An 18,593-nucleotide genomic window follows, 5' to 3' on the forward strand; every position below is an offset into this window, starting at 1 on the left:
CACGGCGTGAGGACTAGATATATACAGTGGGGCAAAAAAGTATTTAGTCAGCCACCAATTGTGCAAGTTCTCCCACTTAAAAAGATGAGAGAGGCCTGTAATTTTCATCATAGGTACACTTTCCAGAAAATCACATTGTAGGATTTTTATGAATTTATTTGCAAATTATGGTGGAAAATAAGTATTTGGTCAATAACAAAAGTTTCTCAATACTTTGTTACATACCCTTTGTTGGCAATGACAGAGGTCAAAAATTTCTGTAAGTCTTCACAAGGTTTTCACACACTGCTGCTGGTATTTTGGTCCATTCCTCCATGCAGATCTCTAGAGCAGTGATGTTTTGGGGCTGTTGCTGGGCAACACAGACTTTCAACTCCCTACCATGATTTTCTATGGGGTTGAGATCTGGAGACTTGCTAGGCCACTCCAGGACCTTGAAATGCTTCTTACGAAGCCACTCCTTCGTTGCCTAGGCGGTGTGTTTGGGATCATTGTCATGCTGAAAGACCCAGCCACGTTTCATCTTCAATGCCCTTGCTGATGGAAGGAGGTTTTCACTCAAAATATCACAATACATGGCCCCATTCATTTTTTCCTTTACATGGATCAGTCGTCCTGGTCCCTTTGCATAAAAACAGCCCCAAAGCATGCATTTTCCACCCCCATGCTTCATAGTAGGTATGGTGTTCTTTGGATGCAACTCAGCATTCTTTGTCCTCCAAACACGACAAGTTGAGTTTTTACCAAAAAGTTATATTTTGGTTTCAACTGACCATATGACATTCTCCCAATCTTCTTCTGGATCATCCAAATGCTCTCTAGCAAACTTCAGACGGGCCTGGACATGTACTGGCTTAAGCAGGGGGACACGTCTGGCACTGCAGGATTTGAGTCCCTGGCGGCGTAGTGTGTTACTGATGGTAGGCTTTGTTACTTTGGTCCCAGCTCTCTGCAGGTCATTCACTAGGTCCCCCCGTGTGGTTCTAGGATTTTTGCTCACCGTTCTTGTGATCATTTTGACCCCACGGGGTGAGATCTTGCGTGGAGCCCCAGATCGAGGGAGATTATCAGTGGTCTTGTATGTCTTCCATTTCCTAATAATTGCTCCCACAGTTGATTTCTTCAAGCAAACTTAGGCATGCTGCAAGGAGGCATGAGGACTGCAGATGTGGTCAGGGCAAAAAATTGCATTGTCTGTCCTGTGAGACTCCTAAGACAGCGCTACAGGGAGACAGGATGGACAGCTGATCGTCCTCGCAGTGGCAGACCACGTGTAACAACACCTGCACAGGATCGGTACATCCGAACATCACACCAGCGGGACAGGTACAGGATGGCAACAACAACTGCCCGAGTTACACCAGGAATGCACAATCCCTCCATCAGTGCTCAGAGTGTCCGCAATAGGCTGAGAGAGCCTAGACTTTTAGGCCTGTTGTAAAACAGATCCTCACCAGATATCACCGGCAACAACGTCACCTATGGGCACAAACGCACCGTCGCTGGACCAGACAGGACTGGCAAAAAGTGCTGTTCACTGACGAGTCGCGATTTTGTCTCTCCTAGGGTAATGGTCGGTTTCGTGTTTGTCGTCGAAGGCCTGTACTCTGGAGCAGGATCGATTTGGAGGTAGAGAGTCCGTCTAGGACAGTGTCAAAGCATCATCGGACTGCGTTTGTTGTCACTGCAGGCAATCTCAACGCTGTGCGATACAGGGAAGACATCCTCCTCATGTGGTACCCTTCCTGCAGGCTCATCCTGATATGCCGTATGAGGACTAGGGAGATATGCCGTACCGAGGAGCAGGGAGATATGCCGTACGAGGAGCAGGGAGATATGCCGTACGAGGAGCAGGGAGATATGCCGTACGAGGAGCAGGGAGATATGCCGTACGAGGAGCAGGGAGATATGCCGTACGAGGAGCAGGGAGATATGCCGTACGAGGAGCAGGGAGATATGCCGTACGAGGAGCAGGGAGATATGCCGTACGAGGAGCAGGGAGATGTGCCGTACGAGGAGCAGGGAGATGTGCCGTACGAGGAGCAGGGAGATATGCCGTACGAGGAGCAGGGAGATATGCCGTACGAGGAGCAGGGAGATATGCCGTACGAGGAGCAGGGAGATATGCCGTACGGGGAGCAGGGAGATATGCCCTACGGGGAGCAGGGAGATATGCCCTACGGGGAGCAGGGAGATATGCCCTACGGGGAGCAGGGAGATATGCCCTACGGGGAGCAGGGAGATATGCCCTACGGGGAGCAGGGAGATATGCCCTACGGGGAGCAGGGAGATATGCCCTACGGGGAGCAGGGAGATATGCCCTACGGGGAGCAGGGAGATATGCCGTACGGGGAGCAGGGAGATATGCCGTACGGGGACTAGGGAGGGAGGGAGGGAGGGAGGGAGATATGCCGTACGGGGACTAGGGAGGGAGGGAGATATGCCGTACGGGGACTAGGGAGGGAGGGAGATATGCCGTACGGGGACTAGGGAGGGAGGGAGGGAGGGAGATATGCCGTACGGGGACTAGGGAGGGAGGGAGATATGCCGTACGGGGACTAGGGAGGGAGGGAGGGAGGGAGATATGCCGTACGGGGACTAGGGAGGGAGGGAGATATGCCGTACGGGGACTAGGGAGGGAGGGAGGGAGGGAGATATGCCGTACGGGGACTAGGGAGGGAGGGAGGGAGGGAGATATGCCGTACGGGGACTAGGGAGGGAGGGAGGGAGATATGCCGTACGGGGACTAGGGAGGGAGGGAGGGAGATATGCCGTACGGGGACTAGGGAGGGAGGGAGGGAGGGAGATATGCCGTACGGGGACGAGGGAGGGAGGGAGGGAGATATGCCGTACGGGGACTAGGGAGGGAGGGAGGGAGGGAGGGAGATATGCCGTACGGGGACTAGGGAGGGAGGGAGGGAGGGAGGGAGATATGCCGTACGGGGACTAGGGAGGGAGGGAGGGAGGGAGATATGCCGTACGGGGACTAGGGAGGGAGGGAGGGAGGGAGATATGCCGTACGGGGACTAGGGAGGGAGGGAGGGAGGGAGGGAGATATGCCGTACGGGGACTAGGGAGGGAGGGAGGGAGGGAGATATGCCGTACGGGGACTAGGGAGGGAGGGAGGGAGGGAGATATGCCGTACGGGGACTAGGGAGGGAGGGAGGGAGGGAGATATGCCGTACGGGGGACTAGGGAGGGAGGGGAGGGAGATATGCCGTACGGGGACTAGGGAGGGAGGGAGGGAGGGAGATATGCCGTACGGGGACTAGGGAGGGAGGGAGGGAGGGAGATATGCCGTACGGGGACTAGGGAGGGAGGGAGGGAGGGAGATATGCCGTACGGGGACTAGGGAGGGAGGGAGGGAGGGAGATATGCCGTACGGGGACTAGGGAGGGAGGGAGGGAGGGAGATATGCCGTACGGGGACTAGGGAGGGAGGGAGGGAGGGAGATATGCCGTACGGGGACTAGGGAGGGAGGGAGGGAGGGAGATATGCCGTACGGGGACTAGGGAGGGAGGGAGGGAGGGAGATATGCCGTACGGGGACTAGGGAGGGAGGGAGGGAGGGAGATATGCCGTACGGGGACTAGGGAGGGAGGGAGGGAGGGAGATATGCCGTACGGGGACTAGGGAGGGAGGGAGGGAGGGAGATATGCCGTACGGGGACTAGGGAGGGAGGGAGGGAGGGAGGGAGATATGCCGTACGGGGACTAGGGAGGGAGGGAGGGAGGGAGGGAGGGAGATATGCCGTACGGGGACTAGGGAGGGAGGGAGGGAGGGAGGGAGGGAGATATGCCGTACGGGGACTAGGGAGGGAGGGAGGGAGGGAGGGAGGGAGATATGCCGTACGGGGACTAGGGAGGGAGGGAGGGAGATATGCCGTACGGGGACTAGGGAGGGAGGGAGGGAGGGAGGGAGATATGCCGTACGGGGACTAGGGAGGGAGGGAGGGAGGGAGGGAGGGAGGGAGATATGCCGTACGGGGACTAGGGAGGGAGGGAGGGAGGGAGGGAGATATGCCGTACGGGGGAGGGAGGGAGGGAGATATGCCGTACGGGGACTAGGGAGGGAGGGAGGGAGATATGCCGTACGGGGACTAGGGAGGGAGGGAGGGAGGGAGGGAGATATGCCGTACGGGGACTAGGGAGGGAGGGAGGGAGGGAGGGAGATATGCCGTACGGGGACTAGGGAGGGAGGGAGGGAGGGAGATATGCCGTACGGGGACTAGGGAGGGAGGGAGGGAGGGAGATATGCCGTACGGGGACTAGGGAGGGAGGGAGGGAGGGAGATATGCCGTACGGGGACTAGGGAGGGAGGGAGGGAGGGAGGGAGATATGCCGTACGGGGACTAGGGAGGGAGGGAGGGAGGGAGATATGCCGTACGGGGACTAGGGAGGGAGGGAGGGAGATATGCCGTACGGGGACTAGGGAGGGAGGGAGGGAGGGAGATATGCCGTACGGGGACTAGGGAGGGAGGGAGGGAGGGAGATATGCCGTACGGGGACTAGGGAGGGAGGCCGTGTCTTTCCCCCCCACCGGTTTATGACCCCCCCCATAAATACCTTTACCCCTTCTCTCTCCACTCTACAAAAATTAACTTTTGAAAATCCGTTGTTACCACAGAGACTTTGTAATACAATAACGTCAAAAGATTGGGAATGGAACAATATTTCTGTTATCCAACCAGTTGAAAGCATCCGTTGCTACTTAAAGAATATGATGTCAGATCAGTTGTTGTCTGGGACATTATATCTGATGATGGACAATATAAATTGTATCTTGGAAAGTCTACACATTCCTAGCCCATTCCTTTTCTGAATGGGCGTTTATTAGAATGCATAAGATTCTGTGTTTACGGTTGCATTGCTTCTCAAGGTCCGATAGAGACCAAATCCCTTTGTCCTTCAGTCTTCCCGCTCTTTCATTCAAACCTAACCCCCTTTCTTTGTGTAACCAGCCGTCATGACAGTTTTATCCGTTAGGGACTCTTTAATTATTTATTTTTTATGACATAATTAGTAATCAATGTATGATCCATCCTTTGTATGTAATTCTGTGTGATTATTTAGCTATTTAGTAAATAAATAATTAAGCCAATTTTTGTATTACTGATTCAACTTGTTAGCCAGAGTTTGAAGATAACCAAGAATTTTACGACTTTCATATGAGACTGAATAAGGTGACGATGAGTAATTGACTGCTATTGATGTATAATCACGTAATCAATCAAATGTTAGGTAATCGATTTGATAAAATAGCCTGTCATATAATTTAATCAGCCAGAGACACAGCAACTGTATGAGTAGGTCCAGGAGATTTCCCTGTCCATGTGAGCAGGAGAAACTCTGAACCCTTAGTGTGACAGAACGGGAGAGTAATGTTTTATCGTGTGTGTGTGTGTGTGTGTGTGTGTGTGACTGCAGGCAGAGAAGATCAAGAAGAAGAGGAACACCATATTTGGGACCTTCCATGTGGCACACAGCTCCTGTCTGGATAATGTGGATCACCAAATTCTGACAGCCAAGTGAGTTTAATTAAAGATTGGGATTTGTCTAAGCCAATATCTCCTATAACTATGTTCACATTGTGATCTGTGCTTGTATCCCTCTGCCCTCCCCGTCTCCCCCTCCTCTCCTCCGGTCCAGACAAGCCCTGGGTGAGGTGACTGCTGCTCTGAGGGAGAGGCTGCACCGCTGGCAGCAGATTGAGATTCTGACGGGGTTCACCATCGTCAACAACCCTGGGCTTACCTCCCTGGCCTCCACCCTGAACCTTGACCCCAGCATCATGGGTGGCCGGGCCACGCCCCAGCACTTCATTATGTCTGATGACATGGACGACATGGACGAGGACATCATATCGCCCGGAACTCTGCAATGTAAGGGCTCGTCCGTCTCCCTCGGCTTCACTGTGGGACTCGGTAGCAAAATACCCCCTAAATACACCAAGGGCCTCCTGGGGAAATCCAAAAATCAGCTCTCATATGAAAATTAGCATACAGCCACAAAGTATTATCATTAACGATTTATCAATGATTCTATGAATTTACAAAATGAGCAGCCTTGTTGGTGAAGCGATTCAGGGTGTTTGTCTGTGATTTGAGGGTGTTGTGTGTTTGCAAGTCTATAATATATGAATTGTAATTTCACCTGTTTTTTTAAATACATGTTTTCAGTTGGTTATTTTGTTCCATTTTGGAATTTAGTGTTGACTTGACATATGGGAATTTCACTTCTGGGATGGAGTGTAAGATGAGAACAAGGTGCACAATGTTGATATCCCATGCTGTGAAAATTTTACCTCTGAAAAAATACATGCTTCATGACACCAAATCTTTGTGCTGATCTATTTTTAGCAGTTGTCTCCTAGTCTGACCAATGGAATGTGCTGAACATGAAGTAATAGTAAGCAATATGAAAGGCTGTTGTACTCCTGTAAGCTTTATAAGGCTTTAGCTTTGGTCTAGGCCTATATTTGGGAAAGAAGGCACAATGGCCTTGTTGTGCTGCCTGGATGACTGTTTGTTTTACTTTCTCACATAGCCTTGCTTTATATTGTCATTCCCCTGGGGGTACATGTTATACTCCATTCAGAAAGTATTCAGACCCCTTTCCCACATTTTATTAAGTTAAAAGTGATTAAACAGCCCCCCCCCCCCCCCCCCATCAATCTACACAATCTACCCCAAATGACAAAGCAAAAATAGGTTTTTAGATTTTTGGGCAAGTGTATAAAAAAATGTACATTTGACATTTACATAAGTATTCAGACCCTTTACTCAGTACTGTAACCACCTTTGGCAGTGATTACAGCATCAACTCTTCTTAGGTATGACACTACAGGCTTGCCACACCTGTATTTGGGGAGTTTCTCCCATTCTTCTCTCCAGATCCTCTCAAGCTCTGTCAGGTTGGATGGGGAGTGTTGCTGCACAGCTATTTTCAGGTCTCTCCAGAGGTTTTCGATCGCGTTCAAGTCTTGAGTCTTGTTGAGCCATTCGGGGACATTCAGAGACTTGTCCCAAAGCCACTCCTGCGTTGTCTTGGTTGTGTGCTTAGGGTCATTGTCCTGTTGGAAGTTCCTGGGCGCTTTGGAGCCGGTTTTCATCAAGGATCTCTCTGTAATTTGCTCCGTTCATCTTTCCCTCAATCCTGACTAATCTCCCAGTATCTGCCGCGGAAAAACATCCCCACATCATCATGATGCTGCCAATACTTCACAGTAGGGCACAATCCTGTCTCGGAGCTCTATGGACAATTCCTTTGACCTGATGGCTTGGTTATAAATGTGCAAAAAAAATGTGAAAAACCTGTTTTTGCTTTGTCTTTACGGGGTAATGTGTGTAGATTTAGGATTTTATTTATTATCCATTTTAGATTAAGGCTGTAACGTAACAAAATGTGGAAAAAGTCAAGCGGTATGAATACTTTCTGAATGCACTGTATCACTTTTTTTCAGCCACTAAGGAATTACATACTCAGGGTTTCTTCTTTTGAATGGAGAATTACAGCTTTTATTGACCAGTTACAGTCTCAAAGGGAGTTATGATGCGAACAACATACTTTAGTTCTTATGTCTATTTCTCGTCTTTTGCCAACCTAAATATATTATATTTGTCGCAACATAATGTTGACATATAAAGTCAATATGTACTGGTCTCCTGGTACCCAGCTCTGAGCTCTACTGGGCAGTATTTGATTATAGCAGACCCAGAGAGAAGGACTGATACTGTCTTGGATATGATAATAGCTGACCCAGAGAGAGCAGACCCAGAGAGAAGGACTGATACTGTCTTGGATATGATAATAGCTGACCCAGAGAGAGCAGACCCAGAGATAAGGGCTGATACTAACTATCTGGGCTATGATTATAGCTGACCCAGAGAGAAGGGCTGATACTTACTGCAGTGGTAATCTGAGCTCTGGTGCTACAGTCTCCTTCTAGAGCTCTGTCACTACAGTCCTCTAGTAAGTCTTCTAATCCACATTAATTACATGTTCCCTCCCTCACTTCCTCTCTCTCCTCCCACCAACACTGTCTCTTTGGTTTTTGGCTGCGGCTGCCGTTCGTGTCTCTGGTCCACCCACAGACAGCAACTGCGTCAAGGACCGGCGAGCCAGTGATCTGTGGTCCATGGGTTCTGGCAGCCAGTCCCTCAGGAAATACTCTGGTTGGCCTGTTAGCTACTTATACCCCTTTGTCCTGACCTCAACGCTCTCTCTCCTTAAGTCACACAGCCCTGTCAAAGCCTCACAGAGCAGATGGATATAACTGTAACACTCTGGCCTGGGACAGAGACTGTAGATGGATATAGCTGTAACACTCTGGCCTGGGACAGAGACTGTAGATGGATATAGCTGTAACACTGGCCTGGGACAGAGACTGTAGATGGATATAGCTGTAACACTGGCCTGGGACAGAGACTGTAGATGGATATAGCTGTAACACTCTGGCCTGGGACAGGGACTGTAGATGGATATAGCTGTAACACTCTGGCCTGGGACAGGGACTGTAGATGGATATAGCTGTAACACGCTGGCCTGGGACAGGGACTGTAGATAGGGAAGGAAAACTGTCTATGCTGTGTTCATGTACCCCTGGCCTTACTGTCCCAAGCTGTCCAATGACTTGCTCTTCTTTCTCTGATCCTCATCACCCAGAGAACTCTTAGACCCTCTCACAACACACAGCACTGTCTGATTTTACACATGAAGGATTAGTTATGATGAAATATTTAACTTTTGTACTCCCTGCAAAAATCCTCACCAGACACAAGCCAAACGTCTCACCAGACACCATCCAAACGTCTCACCAGACAGTGCCATCCCTCATTTTCTCTTGTTGGCATAGCTAAGGCCCAGGTAATTGAACAGCCATCACTTGCCTTCATCACAACCAAACGTTACTGAAGTGCTCAGAACAGAGGTCAAGAACACCAATTCAGTACTGAAATGTCCCCAACACCCATGTCTGCTACTGCCCTCCCAGTCTAATTCCAGCCTACTGTTTTCCCTCACCCTGTGTGTTGTGTATAATCAGACTTTGGTTGTTGATAATGTTATTGTTCTGTGTTGTGTCAGCAGCTCCCAGTATGATGTCCCTGCGTCAGCGCCACATGGACTCCCAGCTGGCCATGGGCTCTCAGAGGTTGGTAGAGACATGCCTGTTGGCGGGGCAGCAGGGAGACTGCACCTCTTACCCATCCAGATCTAGGGCCACCCTCCAACAGTCACACAGCCAGTCCTTCCAACAGTTTGAGGCTCTCCCCCTGCCTCCCCTGTCCTCGGCTGTCTCGCACCCCTCGATCATCTGCTCCTCTCCACCTCCTCCTTACCGTCAGCCCCACTCCTTCCACTCCTCCTCCTCCTTACACGCCTCCGCTCCTCATTCCTCCCATGTCTATCACTCGTCTTATTTCCAGCCCATGGACACCATCCCAGACTTCCAGCGCAGCAGCAGCTTCGGGTACCACTCTGCTCTCTTCCCTCCACACGCACCGCATGCGCGTTGGCTTTTCTCCCATTCATTTCACCTGTAGTATATTACATTGTTTTCCACATCTGTGTTCTCATTTTCATTAAGGATAGTTTCCTCTGACTATAACTCACCCATGTTACAACCTGTCCATTAATACTTTTCTTTGAAAATCCATTTTGTTGTTTTATTCTTTCATATCTGAGTTTTTTTACATCTACTCCCAACCCGTGTCTTTCCTGGTTGCCCAAACTACCCTGACCCCTGCCTGCACTACTAACAGGAGTGGAGTTCCAGTTTCTGAGTAGTGCCCACAGTGTCCTGTTGGCGAGTAGTGCCCACAGTGTCCTTGGCTTTACAGGCATTGGATAGATTACCTCCAGCATGCAGTGCTTTAGCTTGGATCCCCTTTTCAGTCAGGCCCAGTGCAGAAACAATTCCTAGCCTCTACCCCATAGGTACCCTATAGTTCTGAAAGGATTATAAAGGTATAAGCATTCCATCTGGTGGTAAAACATCCACCTAGCCTATCAGAGGGGAAAATGGAGTTCTTTCAGATCTACCTGAAGTGCCTAGGTGGTAGAGGCGGTAGAATGTCTCTGGACCGTACCTCACTGTCCCTCTCTTCCTCCACCAACTCTCTTCTGTTCTTTCACAGGGATCTGAACCGCTCAGACTCAGACTCCTCCCTGTCCCTCTCCCAAATCGGTGATCGTCTGTCTGCCTACAGCTCCAAGGGCCACCTGGTGAAACCCACCCCCTTACTGTATGGTCCCCCTGTCCGCTCCGCCTCCGACGAGCCCTCCCTGCATGCCCACACACCTAACGGAGGGAACCGTGTCCACGAGGGAGGAGCCCAGACCGAGCCAGTCCCCGAGAGCCCCATCCTGATGAAGAAGGTGTACAGCATCGAGAAATCTGCCAGCCTGGGAGAGATGGACGTTGGCCTCATCGGTATGTCCATGTCAGAGTCCTCCTGCTCCCTCAGCCTCAACTCCACCGATGCCGACACACCCTCCCCCACGGGGTGCCAGCCTGGGGCTGCAGGGGCCAAGGGAAGCAGCCGTATCCCTCAACTCTCCTCCAAGAAGAGCCCTCTGGAGGAAGACAGCGGCTCCACGGGAGAAGACACAGACTCCGTCGCCAGTCGTAAGAAACACACCTTCAAGATCTTCAAAAAACAGAAGAAATAATGACAAGGGCTACTGAATACTTTTAAAGAGCTATTAAAGGTGTTTCACTTATTATTATTTCTGTTTTGGAAAACTTGTTTTGGGTTGTTCACTGGTCACAAGCGATGGCGCAAATCTTTGCCTTTAGGGTTTTGTAGGTACTTTCTCTGAGGGACTGTGGGAGCAAGCAGCTATTCGATGATGTTTGCAATGGGTGGTGTTGTATAGTGGAATGTAAGCACTATTTATTTAGCAGGAAAGTGTGCCAGTCGCTCAGAGGGAAACAAGTCTCCTGGATGGATGTCTTCTGTTTTACTTCAACCTGTATCAGTTTGCATGTCTTCACCTTTGTTTGACTGATATTTTCTGGATTCTCTTAGGTGTGTGCTTGGTTCTTGTCCTTATTCTGCTTAGACAACACTTAAAAACTCAGCTGTTTCTTGTCGTTAATCCCCGACCACCTCCTTGTTATGTGTCAGATGGACATTGCCAGTCAGTGTTGGTCAATGGTGAGGGGAGGGGGGGGGGGGCTGAAAAGGGCTGAACAATACTTGCAAAAACTTCTCGAGTCAATTGTGCTAACAAGAAATCTAGTAGTCAATGTTATCACAACTCTTCCAGTACAGCTGCAGACACAGCAAGACACACACTAGGCAAACATTTCCCTGGGATAGAGCACCTTTAGAAGTGGAAGTGCTAACTTCATTTAATCCCCTTGAAAACAAAGCTAGGTAGCCTGTGTAACTGCCTTGTCTATTGGTCCCAATCATAGCCCTGATCTAAGTTCCCTAATAGAGGTTATTAAAATGACTAATTTGAACTATATGAATTTTGTATCAATGTATGTTTATTGAAGTAAACCTCTACATTTGCAAATTGCCTACCATATCAATCTATGTTGTGTGTAATTGTAGGAGATATCACGTGAATCATTAGGAGTGCTGTAGGAGACGCTAATCTTTTTAAGTGCCAAAACAAAGACTCTGGTCCAGTGGCCTTTATTCTTGTCAACAACTATATATGTACTGTCTGTTGTAAATTAGAGGCAGCTTTAGAATGAGTAGCACTGCCTTCTGTTTTTATCTGGGGACTAAAATCAGGTGATCAATTTGACATGGTCACCCACAACATTTCAAGCAGGGAGTTGCAGGCAGCATTTGTAATTCGAAGACTCCCAAGTTGTGTGTTGAGCATTTTTGAGGTGTTCGCTACTTTAGCTTGGACTGTAGACGACCCAGATCACCTAGATACACATTATACAGCTCCACAGTCAAGCACACACTAATGGCATCTATAGGTCACCATTATAAACTCACTTGCCATTATTGGTTTTGTGAAAGCACATATGGTTTAGAAATGGATGTCACAATGCATTCTGGTAGTAGGGACTCTCCTAATAACTTCCTAAACAATTGACCTGCTCGACTGCTCCTGAATCTGATAACCAAAGCAGTGCTGCTAACGACACCATTGCCCCCCAATGGAGGCCTCACACAGTGAGATTGATGGTATGGATGAAAAAGAAATGTCATATTCTTTCATTGATCAGTTGAAAACATGAACTTCCTATTGGTACTTTTTAAAGTGTAGTTTGTACCTCTTCTGCACGATGAAGCTGTAATATGGATTATGATGTCTGTCTGTTGCCAGGATACTGCACTGAGTTGTTTTGATGCATGTCAGCTACTGTATTAACGTCTATAATGGGCTTGAGGCAGAGTTCAGCTCGAGCATCATCTGCTCACCCCTACTTAAACCCAAACTTCTCATTTTGAGCTTCTATTTATGAATACATATATTTGTACAGAGAAAAACAAATATTTTGCATCTTCTGTGGCGTTCTCTCGACTTTTATGGCACTCCTGCATGATAGCAATAAACTATTTTGAATGAAAGACATGGATTGTGTTTATCAGATACGTCTTTGTTTGGGGGGAAATGATGCTAACACAAAACAGTAGCAAGGTACGTGCTGTTATCACAGAGTAATTGGCACTGCATAATGAACAGACATGATATACCGGGATTTTGTCATTTATTATATATCCATTTTATTTGTTTACTTATCCCTCTAGTTCACAGGAAATCACAGGCGCAATATGTATTAAATATGTGAATATTTTTGAATTCCGTAACAAATTCAGAGCGAATGTTTGGTTGAGTTGACTGGACCCCGTCTCAAATAATCCCTAAATGACGTGACGCGTCTGATTGCTTAGTGCTAACAGGGAGACAGGTCTGCATTATTTACTTAAGCACTTGTTTCGCTGCTGGACAAAGCAGGATGCAGTGGTGGGAAGAGTCCCCGACTTGTTTCGCTGGTGGACAAAGCAGGATGCAGTGGTGGGAAGAGTACCGGACTTGTTTAGCTGCTGGACAAAGCAGGATGGAGTGGTGGGCAGAGTACTGGACATTTTGTCATTTTATTTTATCTTTATTTAACTAGGCAAGTCTGTTAAGAACAAATTCTTATTTTCAATGACGGCCTGGGAACTGGTTAACTGCCTGTTCAGGGGCAGAACGACAGATTTGTACCTTGTCGGCTACCCTGCCCCTTTGTCATACTTAAGTAAAAGTAAAGATGACTTCAAAGAAAATGACTCAAGTGAAAGTCACCCAGTAAATTACTACTTGAGTAAAAGTATGATACTTAAGCATAAACCAAATAAGTAAATGTAATTGCTAAAATATACTTAAGTATTAAATGTATAAATCATTTCAAATTCCTTATATTACGCAAACCAGACAGCATAATTTTCTTTTCTTTTTTAAATGTATTCACGGATAGCCAGGGGCATGCTCTAACACCCAGACATAATTTACAAACGAAGCATGTGTTTAGTGAGTCTGTCAGATCAGGGGCAGTAGGGGAAGACCAGGTATGTTCTCTTTATACTGTGTGTGAATTAGACCATTTCCTGTCCTGCTAAGCATTCCAAATGTAACGAGTACTTTTGGGTGTCATAGAAAATGTATGGTGTAAAAAGTACATTACTTTCTTTAGGAATGTAGTGAAGGTAAATTAAAAGTTGCCAAAAATCTAAATAGTAAAGTAAAGATACTCCAAAAAAACCTACTTAAGCAGTACTTTAAAGTATTTTTACATAAGTACTTTTCACCGCTGGGAGGGTGTTAGTCCGGGTTCTTGTGATTGGAACTTTTTCTCAGGTTTCTACCATAGCTTTTGTAAACTAGATTTGACTATATGTCCCTTTTATTTGTGTATCTACTGGTAACCTTTTAATTTGACTGATTTTAGTGTTTGTCTTTCGTTGTGCTAAAATCATTTAAACCTACTTTTTATTGAGCAGCCATCTTAAACAAATGAAACATCCCCACACTTGGACCATGAACCAGTATTACTTGGATAGGTGTTTATTCCTGTTTCTCCTCAACACGGTATTCCAGAGACACTGGAACTGTGAGCCGGGTGTACCTGCCTGACTGACTGGTGTACCTGCCTGACTGACTGGTGTACCTGCCTGACTGACTGACTGGTGTACCTACCTGACTGACTGGTGTACCTGCCTGACTGACTGGTGTACCTACCTGACTGACTGACTGGTGTACCTACCTGACTGACTGACTGGTGTACCTGCCTGACTGACTGACTGGTGTACCTACCTGACTGACTGACTGGTGTACCTGCCTGACTGACTGACTGGTGTACCTGCCTGACTGACTGGTGTACCTGCCTGACTGACTGACTGGTGTACCTGCCTGACTGACTGGTGTACCTGACTGACTGACTGGTGTACCTGCCTGACTGACTGGTGTACCTGCCTGACTGACTGGTGTACCTACCTGACTGACTGACTGGTGTACCTACCTGACTGACTGACTGGTGTACCTACCTGACTGACTGACTGGTGTACCTGCCTGACTTACTGACTGGTGTACCTGCCTGACTTACTGACTGGTGTACCTGCCTGACTTACTGACTGGTGTACCTACCTGACTGACTGACTGGTGTACCTACCTGACTGACTGACTGGTGTACCTGCCTGACTGGCTGACTGGTGTAGTGGAGGTCAGTTTATGGTCAGTTTATGAGAGGAATTGTAGGATATTATGGACCGTTGGTGTAGTATCGTAACATAATACCTGACTTCAGGATGGTAAGAATCACAGTCAGACACATTCAAATCCATCTTTAATTAAACAAAACATGTTATACCTGTATTCACTCGTCTCCCACAGTCTGAAGTCGTTGTTCCAGACCATATTAGGAGTCTGAAATTGACTGGATGGCTACAGTCCTGTCAGGAGTTTCAGTTGGAGCTTTCATGTCAGGTTGACTGGATATTTATTGAGAGCCAGACCGAAACAAGAGTCTGGTAATGATGTGTAACATCCACTAGATGGCATGATGGTGTATAAAATATTTAGTGGCTCACAAAGTTAGTGTCACTCCATCCAAACTGACACGACCTCTGTTTTCCAGAGAAATGTATGGATGCTTATCATGAGCAGACATTAAATATCATCTAGCTGTGACACCACACTGTGAACCCTGGGAGACATCCATTGCCCCTTAAAGACATTGTGCAGTATGACTGCCAAAGCTACTGGCCTCCAAGCATGGTAAGTAAGAGCTGGTTATAATGATAAATTAAACTATTTTTACCTCTGAAAGTGTCACACCAGCTAACACCATTTAATGAGGATGTTGAAATCTCTAATGTTATTGTTTATACTGTATACCCAGGGGGCAGAAAGGTTGATCTGGCATCAGTGGGAAGAGCTTTGTACTCCTTGTCTCTTGTTTTAACTGTGTTAAGAGAGCACTGGATCCACTCGACTAGTTAACAGGATAATGGCCCTTCTGCTGCAAGCTGGCTGTCTGGGGAACAACAGAGCTCTACACCTCTCATCAGTGCTCTACAGCAGTGGTGCAGAAGTGGAGAGGCAGGCCAATAGGGTGGGTGAATGAGTTTGGCTATTCAGGTGTCTGTCTTGATGAATAGAGCCAGGAGTTTATTTATACTTTATCCCTACTACTCTGACATCGCCAAGTGGATATTCTCTGACCAGCACAACCCCTCACCTCAGCAGGTAGGCATTCGTGCTTGAATCGAGATCATCTCGGCAGTGTGTATTACACAATCCTAAAACAGGTCATTTAATGAAAACTACTCCTCCTCTGCTCTGTCTGTATTGTAGATGTTTGTAGAATCTGTTCCAAATCAAAGGAAACCATGATATCTTCCACTGGCTAAAACTCCAGGCCCGCAATGGAGCCGCAGATGCAGAGGTTCTATTCATCTGTCTGATGGTTTTCAGTATTAAACATCTGACGAAATCTTTGTGATAATGGTTGAACTGCTCTTCTATAACAAGCTGTGGCCCGTATGCTGTTCTGGGGCCAGCAGGGCGTGTCTCCAGACATCCAGACTGCTGTGAGACACTACGAGAGCGGAGTTGTCTGTCTGCGGGGACCCAGTGTCCATGTAAAACTAGGCCATAGTCCTCATGCAGGTCCGAGGTGAAACACTCAGTTTGATGACACCGTCATCAGTCTCTGTAGTCATTCTAAGTTTGACAAGACCATCATTACATTTAAGGGCCAAGGAGTCAAGAAAGACATTCCAAGGGCGTCACTTTCCTGAAGAAGCAGTAGAGCAGGTTGGTCCAAATTATGTTCTGAACGTTATCATTATGCATGGGCTGTAGGACTACAATGACACCTTCACAATTGCTCATCATACCATTCTATCCCACAGGGTTTCACGCCAGCGATTGGCTGGTGCTATGAGCAGTTTGAGAAGGACTACTATTTTTGAAAATGTATTTAAAATAAATAAATAAATGAACTACCACATTTACATAAGTATTCAGGCCCTTTACTCAGTACTTTGTTGAAGCACCTTTGGCAGCGATTACAGCCGCCAGTCTTCCTTGGTATGATGCTACAAGTTTGGCACACCTGTATTTGGGGAGTTTCTCACATTCTTCTCTGCAGATCCTCTCAAGCTCTGTCAGGTTGGATGGGGAGCGTTGCTGACCAGCTAATTTCAAGTCTCTCCAGAGATGTTCTATCGGCTTCAAGTCCGGCTTCTGCCTGGGCCACTCAAGGACATTCAGAGACTTTTCCTGAAGCCACTCCTGCGTTGTCTTGGCTGTGTGCTTAGGATCGTTGTCCTTTTGGAAGGTGAACCTTCGCCCCCAGTCTGAGGTCCTGAGCGCTCTGGAGCAAGTTTTCATCAAGGATCTCTCTGTACTTTGCTCCGTTCATATTTCTATAGACAGGTATCTGCCTTTCCAAATCATTTCTAATCAATTGAATTTACCACAGGTGGGCTCCAATCAAGTTGTCCAATCAATTTCTAGTCTCATAGCAAAAGGTCTGAAAACACATGTAAACAATAAAAAAAAAGCAAAAACAATGTTTTGGCTTTGTCACTATGGGGTATTGTGTGTAGATTGATGAGGGGAAAAGTCATTTCATCAATTTTAGAATAAGGCTGTAACTGTAATTGGTGAAACTTGTTTCCACAGTGATTATATGCAGTATCAATGCATAACTACAACTAAATCAATGAGTGACACACATGGAGTTATAAACAGGTCTGCATTGACTCTGTCATTGGATGCATTGTATCTCCATCCATCCCTCCAGCACTGATCAGGATGGGTGACCTGCTGTATGAAGGACATGAGCAGGGACAGAGAGGGGTGGCAGCAGCAGAGATGTACAAACAGGCAGCACTAAGGAGTGTGATGCCATTACCATCTCATTAAAGGAATGCCGTCACATTCATCTGCCATCCTTTTGTGTGTGTGTGTGTGTGTGTGTGTGTCTGCATGCATGCTTTTTCTCACAGGGCTGGTGCAGTCTTGGTGTGCTTGTTCAAGAGGAACAGGGGTTACCGTTGTCCGTCCTGTCTGAACTGGGTCTGACACAGCATTACATGGCAGATAACACTGAGCTGGCGACTACACTTTACTGCAGGTATGTACTTTGCCACTGTACACCATTCACAACGACTGCCTTGCATCCAACCTGAGAGTATGATGGTACTATATTACTGTCAACTGGCTAGGCTGTTCTTACTGTACAATTCCTATACTTTTCCATATGTGTAGAGACTCCAACGGCACAGCTGAGTCCTACTTGCCCTGCAGATTTGCGATATCCAGTGCATATCTGCAGTCTTTCCAAAAGACCTACAGTGCCTCTATCAAGTTATGTATGATGTTGGAATATTGAACTTGTAGTATTCAACATAGATATTTAACATATTTATACCAGTAGTTTATACCAGTAGTTTCTGTTTGTCTGTTGCCAGTTTGTCAAGCCTACCAGCATGTTTTCCTGTACTTGTTTTTCTAGTCTGTCTTCTAGTCCTCCCGGTTCCGACCTTTTCTGCCTTCCTTGACCTCGAGCCTTTCTACCGTCCTGTACCCATCTGACTCTGTCCTGGTTTACGAACTTCTGCCTGTCCTCGACCTGCCTCTTGCCTGCCCCTTGTCTGTTAATAAATATCAGAGACTTGAACCATCTGCCTCCTCTGTCTGCATTTGGGTCTCGTCCTGTGTCTCTATACCATCAACCTATCATGTCTTATTATCCCTAGGACCAGGAAGCCCATCAGCCTATCAAAACTATGAGGAAGATTACTGTATCAGGAGCAACTCCCAGGAGCAAAGTATTCTCATTTTACAGAGTTAGTTTTTATAGCTAAAGATAAATTGTCTTGTGTTTTTATCTTTGTTTTATCTGGAATGAAGATAGTACAATGTCCAAAATGTCATGTATAAATTCATTCCTATGTACTGTATGATCATGGTTTACAGAACTTTCTTCTGATTGAGGTGTATCAATAAAGCAAACTGATTTGACAAATCATTGTTTTTTATTGACTGGGGCTCCAGTGTAGAACCGATCATTCAGGGGGTGGGGAGTGACTAATACCGTGGTGTCCCTGAACATAGTCATTTCCCA

At 47.2% G+C, this 18,593-nt stretch overlaps 1 protein-coding gene across 2 annotated transcripts in view; it reads left to right on the forward strand.

The window, feature by feature from the left end:
• Positions 1 to 12,549, forward strand: part of LOC109909271 (stromal interaction molecule 1) — a 58,283-nt gene extending 45,734 nt beyond the window's left edge. The window contains exons 10-13 of one of the 2 annotated variants that reach the window (XM_031795437.1): positions 5,426 to 5,526; positions 5,648 to 5,880; positions 9,086 to 9,467; positions 10,135 to 12,549. In XM_031795437.1, the coding sequence (XP_031651297.1) occupies positions 5,426 to 5,526; positions 5,648 to 5,880; positions 9,086 to 9,467; positions 10,135 to 10,669 (1,251 nt within the window). In that variant the 3' untranslated portion in view covers positions 10,670 to 12,549. The remainder of the gene's footprint in view (positions 1 to 5,425; positions 5,527 to 5,647; positions 5,881 to 9,085; positions 9,468 to 10,134) is intronic. The other variant, XM_031795438.1, reaches the window with a different exon arrangement.
• The last annotated feature ends 6,044 nt before the right edge of the window (positions 12,550 to 18,593 follow it).

The sequence above is a fragment of the Oncorhynchus kisutch genome, linkage group LG18 (assembly GCF_002021735.2).
Source record: "Oncorhynchus kisutch isolate 150728-3 linkage group LG18, Okis_V2, whole genome shotgun sequence".
NCBI lineage: Eukaryota > Metazoa > Chordata > Actinopteri > Salmoniformes > Salmonidae > Oncorhynchus > Oncorhynchus kisutch.